The sequence below is a fragment of the Cyrtonyx montezumae genome, unplaced genomic scaffold, assembly GCF_038088225.1.
Source record: "Cyrtonyx montezumae isolate F1298 unplaced genomic scaffold, pur_monq_1.0 scaffold_3, whole genome shotgun sequence".
NCBI lineage: Eukaryota > Metazoa > Chordata > Aves > Galliformes > Odontophoridae > Cyrtonyx > Cyrtonyx montezumae.
In genome coordinates, this window is record NW_027072034.1 from 158078765 (window position 1) to 158094116 (window position 15352).

The 15352-nt window shown below is 43.8% G+C and overlaps 1 protein-coding gene across 2 annotated transcripts; it reads right to left on the reverse strand.

The window, feature by feature from the left end:
• Nucleotides 1–9112: 9112 nt before the first annotated feature.
• On the reverse strand, nucleotides 9113–15108 carry LOC136053135 (endonuclease domain-containing 1 protein-like). 2 transcript variants are annotated; one of them, XM_065743796.1, is made up of 3 exons: nucleotides 14887–15108; nucleotides 10551–10868; nucleotides 9113–9882 (listed from the first exon to the last, which is right to left on the reverse strand). In XM_065743796.1, exons 2-3 carry the CDS (start codon nucleotides 10830–10832, stop codon nucleotides 9337–9339), a joined length of 828 nt encoding a protein of 275 aa, XP_065599868.1. In that variant the 5' UTR covers nucleotides 10833–10868; nucleotides 14887–15108; the 3' UTR covers nucleotides 9113–9336. The 2 variants fall into 2 exon arrangements, with proteins under 2 accessions (XP_065599868.1, XP_065599867.1); XM_065743795.1 differs by lacking the exon at nucleotides 14887–15108 and adding an exon at nucleotides 13366–13447.
• Nucleotides 15109–15352: the final 244 nt, after the last annotated feature.

Genomic DNA, 15352 nt, shown 5'->3' on the forward strand with positions numbered 1-15352 from the left:
TTGCCCCCAGGAGCAAAGCAATAGGGCCATGTAGGGGAATTATTGTCTCTGGGCATAGGGACAGGATAAGCAGCTCTTCTATTTCTCCCAGTTGGGGTAACTGCAGTAATCCCCGTGGAGCATTGCAGATCACTCCAGGTGCTGATTTTGTGCTGATTTTGTATTTTTTACAGTCATCTTTTTCATTCTGCTTCTCCATTCTGCTGTCTTTGTGTGACTCGCCGAGCGGAGACGGTAAATGGGAAGGAACCAGGAAAATGTGAGATCTAAAAAAAGTCCCTGGAAGAGCTCTCAGCCGGATCCACCATCTCATTATTGCACTGCTTGGATTTCTGAACACCTTCTCTGGTATTAAATAAATGACCCCGGATTTTGGGTTGTCTGGTTCAGCTGTTAAATACTGGTACAGGAAAAGGAGGAATCAAAGGTTCTGAAATCAGAAAGTGTGCATAAAATCTGCTTTGTCTCAGCCATTGTGGAACTGAGAATGACAGTTCAAATAATGGGTGGAAAATGAATCCTGTGAGGAAATTAAGGTTAATTATGCAAATATGTTGGTTTCAGATAGATTGCACAACCAAGTCTTTTTCTCTCTGGCTGATCTGTGGGAAGTCTGACGGAGCATCTGCCACCACCACCACGTAATTGCTTGTCCTTCGTCCTCCTGATTTCTCAGACGTGCCATGACAACTTTGTACTGCACTTATTTTAGTCTGGCCTCCTCGCTGTTTCTATTACTACACTGAGATGTAACTTGTTCCCTTTCAGAGGCTCCTCCGCCTACTCAATCCAAAGTGTCCCCATTTCACACTTGGAAGTTCTCCTTTTCTCCTCTTTCTTTGCGAATGCTCATTCCAGTTTCTCCTCATGTTCTTTACTAATTACTAATGGGCTCTGCTTTTCTGCTGAATGGGGTTTTCTCTACAAGGCAGAGGGAATTGTAGGATAGAATCATAGAACGTCTTGGGTTGATATGGACCTCAAAGATCATCTAGTTCCATGCCCCCCTGACACAGAAAAGAACTTTGTGAAGCCATCAGCAGTGCTTTTAGCCAGTTTGTGATGGGATAAAGCCATAGGAAATGTAGACAGTGCTTTGAAACTTGTTTTAGTGAAATGGTCTACTGTGGTACAGATTGCCTGAGCCATTATGGTGTTTCTGAGAATATGATAGGTGAAAAAATGTCAAGAAGAATCTACCTCTCCCCGGCACTGTGGTGGGACAAGGACCAATCCCAGATGAAGCAGTAACTGAGGTCCTAAGTGGTGTCTTCTGTAGAATATGCTGACTGATTGCTCAGGTTGCCCAGAGATCTGGTGAATGTCCCATCTCTGGAGGCATTCAAGGACAGGCTGGATGGGGATCTGAGCAACCAATGAAGCTGTAGGTGTTCCTATTCACTGCTGGGCAGTTGGACTAGATGATCTTTAAGAGTCCCTTCCAACCCAAGTGATTCTATGATTCTGTGACTCTATGATTCTATAATTCTCTCATTTCTCCCAGTAAGTATAGAAGAGACTGTAGAAAACATGACTCCTCCCAGCTGTAGCAAAGCCTTTCCCACCCATGGTGATGACTTCTCAGGGAACTGTGGGACTGACTGAGATTTAAGCTAGTAGAACCAGTGCCTTACTACAGAACAACCAGATCATACCTGTGGCTCCAAGACCAGCAGGACCAAATGAGCAGGAGACCTGGAGACTCACATCCAATGTGAGAAGGAGGCACAAAATAATACAGCCTAATTCTTAGGAGAGCAGAGTAATTTTTCCATCTACAGATGGAGGGAATGCACCCCATCACTGAGACGAGGAAAGAGTCCTGCCTGAAGCTGCCTGCAGAAACACTTCTACAGTATGGCAGATGTATTTCTGACATAACAACCTCACATAAGTGGTCAGGTAGACAGATGGACTACTCACCCAAGCACATTAAATGGTAGCACTGTCCCTGCAGGCCATACATCACTTTCTCTACAAAGAGATGCTGGAAGCCTGTTTTCACCCAGGCCATACTACGCTACCCTATGCTATGCCATGACATGCCATGCCATTCTGATCCATTCCATTCCATCTCATTCAATTCCGTCCCATTCCATTTCAGTATTGCTCCAGCTCAGCGGAGGCACAAGATTGATTTGGCACTTCCTTTTATACCTGCAAAGCATCAAACAGCCTAGTGCAAAGGCATCTGAGATCAGATTCAAGCATGACTTCAGCATGTGGCATCAGTATTCAGATAAATACTTACGTTACAGGGAATTTATGAGGTTTGAATAGACTTTTGCCTCTTCTTTAGCTATATTCCACCTGTTACGATAGAGTTCAACTGAGAAAATACAAACAGCATCTGAGACAGACAATGGGAAGGAACAAGTCCCTTAGAGGAACATGTTCATCTCACCCTATTGCCTATATATATAACTATGCCTGTAGTTATTTATTTATGTCATATATATCTACACATACATATACTACATATATACACACATGTATATGTAACTGTACAGCTATATGTACATAGCTGTACATATAAATATACACATCTGTATATATATGTAGGCCAAATCCCTCAGTCTCTAAAGGCATTTGTTTCTCTTCACTGACTCTAAATGATGTCCAAATTGACCAGATTACCTGTAGATGCTTACACAGAATGTCAAAAATTAATCAGAATTGATCCCTTCTAATTCATTAGGCATGACATGTCAGTTTAGTTTTCTATTTTGTAATAGCGTGTGTCATTGAGTTGTATTCCTATTGAGTTATTCTCACTCCATAGCTTTGATATTTATACTTTCCATAGCTTTTCTTTATTCCTGTTGAAACAGGACTAATTTGTATTATGTATCTTTATAAAGACAAATATGTGACGGTCTATTACACACTGGTATATTGTATGGGAGCAAACAGAAGTCTGTATTTATGCAATTGATGATAGGTTTTCAAACCTGCCAGCTGCTCTGTGCTAGCAGTGGTACTGAGCTCTTCTGTTTCATTTGTTTAATGCACATTAGTAACTGTTAACATAACTCTGTTAAGCACTGCAATTAGGTTGGCATGTCTTGTCCCACTCACGGCAGTTGAATGGAGAAGGCTAATATTTTACTGCTTCTATCATGTACATTTTTAGACAGTTAAGCAGATAATGAGTCATGTCTCCCACTGTTCTGATGACTTATTCCACTTTCCCTAGCCAGGTTGGTTCATGGGCTCTCTCTCCATATTTTGCCTTTGTTTTTTGGCAATCAAGGGAGACACACTGCTGGTACGGTGCCTGTAAGCAACACATACTGGAGAAATATTATAGGATTACATTTTCTTAGCTATTAATGTCTACATGGAGTCAGAACCCAGGTGATCTCCAGAGTGGAGGATTTATATGTTCTTTATCAGAAAGCCATGAGTCTCAGCTAAGCAGCACTTCATCTCCAGGCTTGTTGGCCCTCTGGGGAAATGTTTGTATTGGATGATTGATCCTTCAACACGACATGCAGAGGATGTGGAAATCAATAGGATGAAGCCTGGAAGCAGGACGCCACCACTGAAAGGGGCTGTGGCCAAACTACACCATCACAGTCCTGCTTTCTCCGTGGCCACTCATTTATTTTATGTGAGTTGTGGCGTTTGATACTTTTATTTTGTAAACTTAGATTTTCTCAGCACGGGTTGATCAATAAACTAAATCAATAAATTATTCTGGATGTTTGAATGCAGCTTGTCCTTCTTGTTATGTCTGCCAACTTCCGTGATCCTCTGACTCTGTAATACTGTGTGAGCTAAACTTTGAAAAATCCAAGGTTTGTTCTCAATTACTGTGCTGGTGGTCATAGTACACGTAATGATGAGGAGGAATAAAACTTGTTTTTTTCTGAAGTCTGCAGCAAAAAGTAATCTTGCACATTGCAATATGATACTGCTTGTGCCTTCACATAGATTATTTTATTTGATGATCTTAGTGGTCTTCTCCAACCTTAATGATTTGATTCTATGATTCTGTGTCTCACTGTGAGTTTGTCCCATCATAGTGGCGATAAGGAGAGTCCAGAGAGATTCAGCTATCAAATGCAAAAGTCCAACCAGACTGAATGGTTTTCCAGAACCTGCGGGCACCATCAAAAAGATCTTCATCAACTCTACAGGGTGCTCAGACAGCAGCTCAGTGGAAACACCTACAGTTTGATCTGACTGCTTAAACTCAGAAATATGTCAAGATCTGATACACTCAGGGCTGTCAGAGATGGCAAAGGGATGGATTGCACAGCACAGGATCTATCAGAGGTCCTGCACTGACAGCTGGAAGCCAAGCAGCACAACTCAGTCCATCCTGTAGAATTACTTCCACATGTGGATGCCTACTTTAAGGTGCCCAAGCAGTGAGCTGAGTCCCAGCCCCAGAAGTCACCGAGACTTTCAGAATGTGTCATTCACCTCTCTAAAGGCATTGCTGAAAGCATTTCCTACCACACGAAGTAATTTCTCAGGTTTAAATTTAAGCACAATTCTTTTTGTTGCAGTGACAAATTGAAAAACAAGAGGTGGGGACCTTATGCACAGGTACTGTTCTGCAGCCAAAAATGGTCCATATCTCAGACAGCTTAAAAGATGTAATCTGAGTGCATGAAGGCAGTGAAACAGTACAGGTCCACCTCTCAGTCACATTCTTAACATTTCAGTTACCCACTCTTTCTAGATTCATTTTTACTTTTTCTATAGGAATAAAAGTTTGTCAGGGCCAGTATATGCTCATCTGGGGACTATGAAAGCACATGAGCAAAGAACTCAGAACTGCAGCAAGCACCAGTTCCATCAGTCATCTCCAGGTCACTAATTCCCTATTTTCTCCTTTGGTTTTTATGTAGAAGATATCCGGGGAAGATATTTCCCAAATGGATTTTATTTTTAAAGCTGCAGCGTTTATATCCATGGTAAATATTATTCTGGAGAAGATCCAATGTTTTTGCCCCAACCATGGATAGGTCCATATGGGAGGAGGGTGAAATCGATGGCTGCAGGGCCAGGCAGTACCAGTACAGGGCTTTAAGAACATCTCTGCATAAATGGTCTCATCCATTTTCAAGATCTGAAACTGTCTTCTGTCTTGCCAACAGCATACATCTTCTCTCGCCTTCCCAACACCACTCCTTCCATCACTTGGCTGCATACTTGAGTTGCAAACCAGCTGTGCAATGCCCAGAAAGTGCATCTGGGATGAGGACTGCTGGAATAATGCTCAGAGCCTGGTGACCACTGCAGATGCTCCTGGGTAGATATCACCGTAGGTATCTCCAGAAAGCCTTCCACACCCTCAGGGAAGCAGGTGGTGGTGCTGCCACGAGCTGACGAGAAAGTCACTTTCTTTTAGCACGTCTAGGGCAGGAGGAGGTATCAGAAACACCCTGCTTCAGCATTTCCAGGCCCAGACTCTCAGAATTTCCATTTCAAGGGGAATTTGGAAACTTCTGGGGTTTTGTTCTGATTCAGATTGAAACCACATTTTGAAATGACAAAATTTCCTGTGCACGGGTAGTCCTGTTTTCCAGCTCTCTTTGCTCAAAACCAAAGGTTTCTCTCCCCTCTTATTTTTATTGTTTTTATTCTGATGAAACTCCCCCAATCCCCCCAAAAATGTCTGTTTTAGTGCTGCAGATGAGGAAAATAGTAAAACTGAAAGTTGTTATACTACCTGTTTCAGCTCTAGGACACAGTGCACAGTGAAACAAAAGTAATTCTGTTTTCATTTAATGGATTGGAAACTTCATAAACTAGTCTCAGCCCCAGTCCAGTGCTCCATATATCTACTGTGAGACCTCAGAGTCTCAGAATTTAATAATTATTTACCATTTACGCACATAGCAATTTGCTAAAACAAGTCTTCATTTACTGAACTAACAAAATGTGAACAGATTACTCAGGACAAAATTAGATTCAGGTGGCGTAATTCCTGAAAGAGGTGTCATTGCACAATTTGTCAGAAATAGGGTGCAAATTTACATTATAAGTAGTTTAGAGAATCCAATATGACACTTAGATAGCAAACTTTCCTTCATATCAGGATATCTGAATGTATTAGTCTCACCAATATCATTAAGGCGTGCTTTTATTAAAAAAAAAAGCATTCCCAACCAGTACACTCAGAGGTGTGCAAAATCATGCAGCATAAAACCTTTCAGTGTGTGATTTTCTTCTCTTTATTCCCCAGTTAAAAAGTTAAAATTCCTTCTTGGTTTTCCTTCCTGTTGAAGGTTCCCGCTGAGCCCACTCCATGGCTGATCTGTCAGATGTTTTGCTCCTCCTGATCTTACTGTTTTGTTACCTCAAGGACTCAGACATTTTGATTGTGCCACTCCTGCTTTCATAAGCTCTCAACAGACCACTCTCCACATCTCAATTAGTACTTAGATTCAGAGCACTCCTGTTTATAGAAACAGAATCATTAAGATTAGAGATGATCACTAAGGCCATCTATTCCCATCATCGACTCATCCCCACCATGCCCACTACCCATGTCCCTCAGTGCCACATCTACCCTTGACCGCCTCCAGGGATGGTGGCTCCCCCACCTCTCGGGGCAGCCTGTGCCAGCACCTCACCACTCCTTTTAGGAAGATTTTCCTAATATCCAATCTGGCCCTCCCCTGCTGCAACTTGAGGCCACTATCTCTCTCCCCATCATTGGCTATCCAACGCTAGATCTTGCCACCAAAGCCATCGTTTATCTTTTTTAATGAGAGGAACCAAGACATGGGACTGTAAACTGTGAAAAGAGCCTACCCAGTCTGTGGCACAACACTGCTCATTCACATACACGGAGAGGTCTGAGAAGGTCCTCCTTTGGCCAGAGGGGTTTCTCAGAGATATGCAATGTGTATTTCAATGCTGAGCAAGATGCTGCTGGCAGAGCTGCATGCCCGTTAGTTGACCCCAGTGATGCAATGAGCAACACATCTTTGCTCCCAGCATCCCCTTGCAGCTCCAACTGCAAATCATTTTTCCTTCGAGTCCAAAATTCCATTAACAGCTCTCCCTACAGACAGGCAGACACAGAGCAAAGCAAACTGCAAAATTACCTGCATCTTCTCAGTGGACAGAGGAGCTTCTTGCCCCACCAGTGACACACCCAATACTCATGGAACAGCTCTGGCCTCATGAAAGGGTTCTGTCCCTATTCTGCATTGTCATATCCCTTTACACACATTCACAGCCAGCATCAGCTGAAAACAGAGCAAACCACAGATGAAAGCTGCCTGGAGGCCACTCCTAGAGCTGAGGATCTTGGTGCTGGGGAAGCTCACTACTGGGTGAGGCATCCCCAATATCTGCTGGAAGAGAGCCTCCAAGCCAGTTCATTCATTCCCTTGGCTTCCCATGCATTTCATGTGCTTGCAGAGAGGGGAGGGCACTTCTGGTTACTGTCAGGGACATGGTCATGGGGAGAGATGTGGGGAGCCAGTGGAGGGGTGACTCAAGGACTAGCTGAGGAGTGAGGAATGCCAGGGGGATTCTGGCAGAAACTGGAAAGCAGAGGTGGATGGAGAGGTGAGGATCAGTGTGGTTTTCAGGCACAAGGAAGTGGGGTGAAAGAGTCAGAGGTGGAGAAACTTTGGAGGGGGCTGATGGGCTCTCTCAGCCTGAAATAGCTCCTGACAGTTTGAAATGTTTGGGCAGGAGATGTGAGTCCACATGGGTCTATCATAGAAATTGGGATATGAGTGGTGCCCCTAATTTTGTCCTCTAGAAACATCCTCCTACCTCACTGAGCAAATGCCAGTGCTGTCATTGCTCCCAGAATGACCATGGAGATGATAGGAGTCCATGATGCCACTTGAGTGGGACTTAGCTGCCTAAGTTCAGGTGCCACTGGAGATCGCCTAGAGGTCCTGTCCCCATTGCTTCTGTTTCAAAGAAGCACGTCCTGGGTGAGTCATGAGACCTGCTAGGTTAATGAACCATGTGAAAGGGAATGTGGCACAGCTAATGGGACATCTCTGCAGTGAGCAATGGAGTATGTGGCAGAGATGGGACTGTGGACACAGGGAGGGACAGCTCTGGAGTCACAACCAGCCCAATAGCCCTGGAGCTGTACTGCTCTGGAACTGAGAAGTTCAGGATCAAGCTGTTGTCTGAGTAGGTGAGACAGACTGTAAATTCAGTTTGCACCATGATCTTAGTGAATGAAAGTTAATAGAAAAAATACTGATAGTCTGATAATAGCACTTTCATAGGTGTCATGGTATTTTCAGAATGGATTTGGACAGCCTACCTCTGGCAAAGAAGCCTTACAAACTAAGGCATTACTAGGACTGGAAATTTCAACGTAGAGCAACCTCTTATCTACACACAAGGTGACTCTAGGATCTAACACCGGAGCAAATAATTTATATCATAAATGACTCAGGAACAAAATTATATGGCATATCTTGAACTTTTATACCCACTGAATACGTTTTACAGTGGAAAAAAAATAACCAATTATATGTAAATCTGCAGAAAAGGTTCAGAAGTAGAGCAGAGAATGAAGTTATCCCACTAGAGCATCACAGAAATTTAACTTTGGGTGGTCAAAGTCTGCTGTATTTCTGATCCCCAAGTTGGGGTGTCTGATACCTCAGCTCTTGCTCTTAAGGTACACGATCCAAGACCAAGCAAACAAAAATATGCTAGTAAATATTTACATAATCACGGCCTTCATGTTAACTCAGGGTTAGGGAGCTTAGAGATTAGATGCAGGTTATCTCCTTCCTTCTTATGTTACTTATTGACAGGGCCCAGCAGAGCTGTGATGTTCCTCCCATGCTTACTAGCCTTCCTCCTCTCCACTTTCCTCTTTCTGTTTGCCTTCTGCTTTTGTCTTTGGCTGTGTCAGGCAGGTCAGCTAGAGCAGGTTGTCCAGTACAGTGTCCAGATGGATTTTGTGTATCTCCAAGGAGGAATCTAGATAATCTGAGCCAACCTTGCCTGGGAATTTTCGTGAAGAGGCAATGGATAAGTCAGCAGCATGTTAGCAGCAATGTTAAATGAAAGAGGGTAAGGAACCACAGGCATGGAGGAAAAGGGAGGAACAAAAAGCAATATGTGTCTAGTCTTAGTGACAAACTGATTCTTTACCCATGGTATTCAGACTGTCCCTCCACAGGTTTCAGGGACTCATTCCAGAATGATCATTGCAAGGGTGGGCAGCAGAGTAGGAAAGCAAAAGAGCCAGAGGCCCTACTGGCCTCTTTCTTCCTTTTATTTTCTAAGAAGAGTCTCTGAGAAACAACTGGAAAACCCCTAGAGAAGGAAATAGGACAATGCTGTTAGGTATGAGGGGATACCCAGAATGTGAAACAAGGCTTATTCACGGGGACAGCTGCTATCAAACAGATAAACCTGACCCCTCCCATAAAGGTCGGTCAACATCTCCTCCAGCTCCCCCAGCGTGAGGAGCTGTACCTCATTCTTGTCATTCTCAGCAATGACCCCCCAAGCCTCCCTGTGGTTGTTGTCCACCTCACAGCAAGCACTTGACCAGATGTAGCTGGGCTTATTCACTCTGCCCTTGGCAATATAGTTGTTCCCAGGGACAGCACCCACCACGACGTATGTCGCTTTACAGCCCACTGTCCTCCTCATCATGGTTTGCTGCTCGTAGTTGTTCCAGGCACCGCCGTTGAGTTTCTCGTCCTGGGGCACTATGTTGGTGAGGGTGAAGGTTGCTGTCCTGCTGCTGGAGTCAGAGTGATGCCCACTGGGGTTCAAATGGCCACGGTTCAAACCTGTCAGGTTCTTGTAGTCCTGGAGGATAGCCTGGCTCTTGCCAAGCTGCTCTGAAGTGACGTTGTAGTATTTTGAGAGAGTCCATTCTTTTTCCATTGTTTTGGGATAACTCATATCCATCAGCTTGACAGTAAAGAGGAAAAAGTGTTAGTATTGGAGCAGGTTTTCCTGGAACAAATGTCTCTGAGTCCTAGCACTCATTTTTTGCCATTTCAATGCAACAGAAATATACTTATCAGAGAGAAATCATAAAACTGTCTCTCCTTTACAAATACAAGAGATTAAAATAAAATAAAGCTCAAAATGTGACAGCACTTCATTTGGCTTGTGACCTTCAAGACCCAGCCTGCAGCAGGAGCATTGATGGTTACATGAGATGTATTTTCCATTCTCTTAGGTCTGAGAGGTGACATTGGAGAGACACAAGTGTAACACATCTGGTTCTCTTTCCTTCCATCTCCACATCCCACACCTGCCCAAGACTCTCCTCAGTTCCTGCTGCCCCTATTAATCACACCACTTCATCACCTACAGCTCATCACAGTCTCCAGCCCTGCCCATTGCTCCATTCACCCCAATTTCCACAAACAACTCTTTATGTTTTTCATGCCTCTTTTAGTTCAATCTGTCAACATCCTACTGTTTTACAGGGGGAAAACAAGAGCACAGACATCCTCTTTGAAGTTTAGGTCACCTAGGAGGTCCTTACAGGTGGATAGAATGGGAAGAGGATGTGGAGAAGAGCTATGGAGCCCACAGGGCTCCCAGGAGAACATGAGGAGAACACTCACCTGGGGTTCCACCAGCCAGGTTTTAGGTCTTGTGCCAGATTCAGGTTGGTACAGGTAAGCAGAGTACACAGGAATACGCCTGCGCCTGTCATACAGAGTGGCAAAATAATACTGATTCCTGTAGCGCTGGCAGATCCAGGCTGGGTTCTCTGGCTCCAGGGCTTCATTTGGAGGGGTTTCCCGGAAGAAAAACTGAGGACATGAACTTTTAAATGATGTCACCACCTCACCATGTCCCAGCCAGAGGCAGCTCAGTAAGATCTGCAGTAGCAGCACCAGCATCGCAGGGAGGACTTTGAGGGATGAGCTCTGTCTCACCTGGAGATCAAATGCAGACAGACACCGAGCTCAGAGAAAGCTCATCAAACCTAGACTCATTTTTGACCTTGTGAATCATGGCTGGTAGAGAAGGGGACAATGAAAGACCAAAGAAGGAACAATTCATCTCCTCTTGGATACTGAAAATACAACAGCAGAATAAGGATGAACTCCAAAATAGGTTTTGAAGTCATAAAATCACAGAATCATTAAGGTTGGAAATGACCACTAAGCTCACCTAGTCCAACCATCAACCTATCCCCAGTATGCCCACTAACCATGTCCCTCAGTGCCACATCTTCATGTTTCTTGAACACCTGGGACAGTTGACTCCACCACCTCCCTGGGCAGTCTGTGCCAATGCCTCACCACTCTTTCTGAGAAGAAATACTTCATAATATCCAACCTGGACCTCCCCTGGTGCAACTTCAGGCCATTACCACTCATCCTATCACTGTTACCTGGGAGAAGAGGCTGAACCTCACCACACTACAACCTGCTTTCAGACAGTTGTGCTGAGTAATAAGTAATAATGAGGCTCTCCTCTGAGCCTCCTCTTCTCCTCAACCATCTCAGTTCCCACAGTTGCTCCTCATAAGACATGCCTAGAGGAGGCAGCAGTGGGAGTTTAGCCCCTTTGAAGTGTGATCCAAACTCAACCCAGTTCTAAACAGGTCACACAGATAAGTTTTCTCAGCAAAACAAATGCCTGGAAAAACTTCAGGCCAAGCTTGTAACATAAGCATCTTCTGCTGCTGGAGGAGCCCAGCTGAATTGTCAGGGCACCCATAGAGGTCCACAGTAAGCAACACCAAAACCTGCACTGAGGCACACGGCTAGGTCACCTTGCCAGCCTACCTATGCTGGCCAAGAGCTTGGAAGGAAGGCAGAGTCCTGAATCTCAGCACTTTTGGTTTGTTGTTTTTTTTAGGGGTCTGGAAGACATCATGTCACTATAGCACCTTGTTCCCTTCTGCTCCAAGGACATTTCCACAATAAAGGACTTCAGCTGGAATCACATTCTGTCCCAGCAGCTTGGATGCTGAGCTGAGCATTAGTCTTGTGAAGGATTGAGAGGGAAAATAGCAGTGGTGCTACACTTCCCACATGTCTCTTGCCCCATTCAAATTCACACAGAAATGAACTTCTCCTTAACTCATCTGTGCTCACAGCAGAATTTAAATCAGACACATGATTCCTCCTGGGGTCCTGACTCTCAGACAGTTGACATTAGGCAACGTGGGCTCTTCTTGCATTTTTAGGGTGCCCAATCCAAAATCACAAACTTACAGAGAGACACAAGGATGAAGAGAAGGGATCAAGCAGATGGCAGCAGCGAGTATGAGGGATCGTTCCTCTATCTCACTGGCAGCTGCTATAGCAATGCAGATATTCATAAAATCATATAATCATTAAGATTGGAAAAGACCTCTAAGATCATCTAGCCTTAATAATCATCTACCAACAATACTGATCACTAAACCGTGTCACTAAGTCCCACATATCCATGTTTCCTCGACACCTCCAGGCATGGTGACTCCACCACCTCACTGGGCAGCCTGTTCCAGTGCCCAACCACTCTTCTGGAAGAAGAATATTGATATATATTGATATATATTGATATATATCAATGATATATATTGATATAGTTCTTCCCATGATTGCACAGAATTTCTACTGATCAATGTCTTAAGCTTTGCAAATTCTTTTTCCTATACAGTGAAATGAGTGGAGACAAGAAATTCTATTTCTGGTCCAGAAATAGATTCTATTTCATCTTTCTCAGGTGTTGACACAATTGTCAGCAGTCAGCAAGATCTTTCTGTTTGGAGAAAACTGTTCCGAATTTCATTGTGATGCAGGATGCTTTATCTTCTTTCAGCTGCACTGCAGGCTTTGGGGTAGCACTGGTATTTCCATTTTCATTGCTAGATGTTCAAATGAGTGATTTTCAAATAATTAGCATATGAAACCAGGCTGGTAGAAAAAGCAGCTGAAAGGATTTACAAGAGAGAAAGGCCTCTAAAACACAAACCCTGCATTTGTCTGGGGAGGTGTTTGAGATGAGGACTGCTCTTGGCTTGGAAAATCTCCTTGCTCATTGCCCTTTTTGTTTTCTTTTCTCTGACCCTCATGTATAAACTCCCATTGCATTTGGAATATCGAGATAGAGATATCCTTTATATGGCCCAAGACATAGAACTATAGAATCAAAGAATCATAAGATAGCTTGGGTCAGAAGGGACCTTAAAAATCACCCAGTTCCACTTCCTCTGCTTTGGTCAGCTACCAATCATCAGGTCCCTTATCTCTTTACTAGTGCTGGATCAGGAACATGATGAGAAGAAAGCTGAAAACTGAGAAGAATAAACCACAGCTGTCATGCTCTGGAGAGCTGAACCACCACAGGCAGAAAAGTTCCCTTTTTTGCCCCACCCCCTCCAAAAGCTTAATACATACACATAATTTCATTTCAGATATACAGAAACCAACCTACCATGTGAAAGAGTGGCACATAAATAAGTTTGTTCACGTGATGCTGTGTGCAGCCCCAAAACTGTAGAGGTCTTTTGAATGCCTCTACTACAGCCTGAAGCTGTGATTGTGGGGTGGTTTATATATGGTCTCCAGGCAGGGAAAGCTGGCTGTAATACTGTTTGATTGGATTTCTCAAACAAGAGTTCAACTTGGGTTGGCCAGGGGTGGAGCCAGGATCTGTGTTGAAAACGGCTTTTTCCAGAGGTCCTCTGCAAGGTCATGGGTAGAAAAAGTTCCCTCCTTTATTCAAAGAGTTCGGTGTGAATTTTCCAGGTGATTTGCCAGCTGAAACTTACATGTTTTTTTACACAAGGTGTTTTATGGCCTTTCTGATTAACCTTGAACCAAGTCCTTGCTATGGCTGTAAGCCAAATTCTACTTGTGGGATGAAATAACAGATTAAACATACCTTTTCCTGAAGTTGCATATAAAATAATAGGGTACAAACTCCAAGTCTACTCCCAAATGCTCTGTACGCACCATAATTGGCTGGCAGTGATTCAAAGATAAATGATGTTGCCAGATAAGGCATCGAGGAGTGCCTGGCTGCTCCAGCCACCCAATGCCTCCAGTGCATCTCATACAACCTTGATCCAGCATCTCTGAGGTAATGCTATGCTGCAGTCCCAATGGATCTGAGTGGCTTAGCTCGAAAGATATGCCTTGTTCAGCCCAGTCTGTGTTGTTTTTATTCCAGTACACAGAATACCCTTGGAGTTGTGAAAATTTATAAGCAGATGATAACCCCCTCTTTGGGAACAAATTAATAACAGCAATAATAATTGACACAGTGATGATGATAATATGATGACAGTCATCATCTACTTGAATAATTAAAAAAGACAAATGGAATGTTTTCTTAAAGTTCAGCACCTCAGTTCACCATTAGAAATCACTGCCCAAGGCTTCTTCCAGGAAGCAGTTTCCCCACAGCATCCCAGATCAGGTTCAACATTTTTCTGGGTCAGCAGGTGAGCAGCAGAGGCAACACCACTTCAAAGTATCCCACCAGGATTTGGTGCCTTTTCTAGACAGGTGACACACCACCAATGCAGCTGAGTGCTGCATCTCTAACAAGACCCATGGGATCAGAGTCTCCTTGGAGACATGTAAAGTCAGGGTGGATGAGGCTCTGAGCAACCTGGTGTAGCTGTAGGTGTCCATGTTCATTGCAGGGGAGTTGGACCAAATGACCTTTAAGGACCTTTTAAAAGTCATTCCTTCTTCCCTTGCCCCCTGTAGTACAAAATGCTAAAGCTCTGAAAAGTATGTGCATGCATAAAGTCTGGTTTTCTCCTATGGAGCAGGTTAGATCTCAGCAACTGCAGCACACCCTTTGTCTGCTGCATTTATTCCAAAGATTTAAAGAAATGCCTTAAAATCACAGAATCATTAAGGTTGGGAAGACCACTAAAATCATCTAGTCCAACCATTAACCCATCAAATATGGGAGCCAATGGAGAAAAGATCAAGGACTTACCTTGAAGATGTGTTTCAGAAACAGCAGCTGAACCGTCACTTCATTCTTTCCCCTTGAGAAATGGGCATATGCTCAGAGCTCCACTGCAACACACACCTGCACCAACATAAATCTGCACCTTTTAATAACAAATGAAAGTTACATAAAAATGAGAGATTTCTGTTGTTATTATTCAGGGAAGATTTGCTCACATGTTCCTAGAAATGGGGGCAACAGTTGCTACTTGCTATTTCCTCAGGATTTCTCCCAGGTTTGCTAGAGAGCACCACATCAGAAACAGATCAGAAACAGATAGCTGAGCCTGCTGATTTCCCTTTCTACTTCCTCATTTCCCACGGGCTGCTGTGTTTCCATTCAAAGCAGACAGCCTTGGTGGCATTAGGCAGTACATCCTGTCTCTGAGTACACACAGATGTTCATGGGCTGCTCTTCTACAGCCTCTCAGAATACAGTTAATATAGTCAGA

Bases quoted from the DNA above. Each gene is read 5' to 3' on its own strand.
- LOC136053135 (XM_065743795.1), bottom strand. The intron at 9,883-10,550 runs GTGAGTGTTCTC...TTTACTGTCAAG, and splicing joins CCTGGCTGGTGGAACCCCAG to CTGATGGATATGAGTTATCC.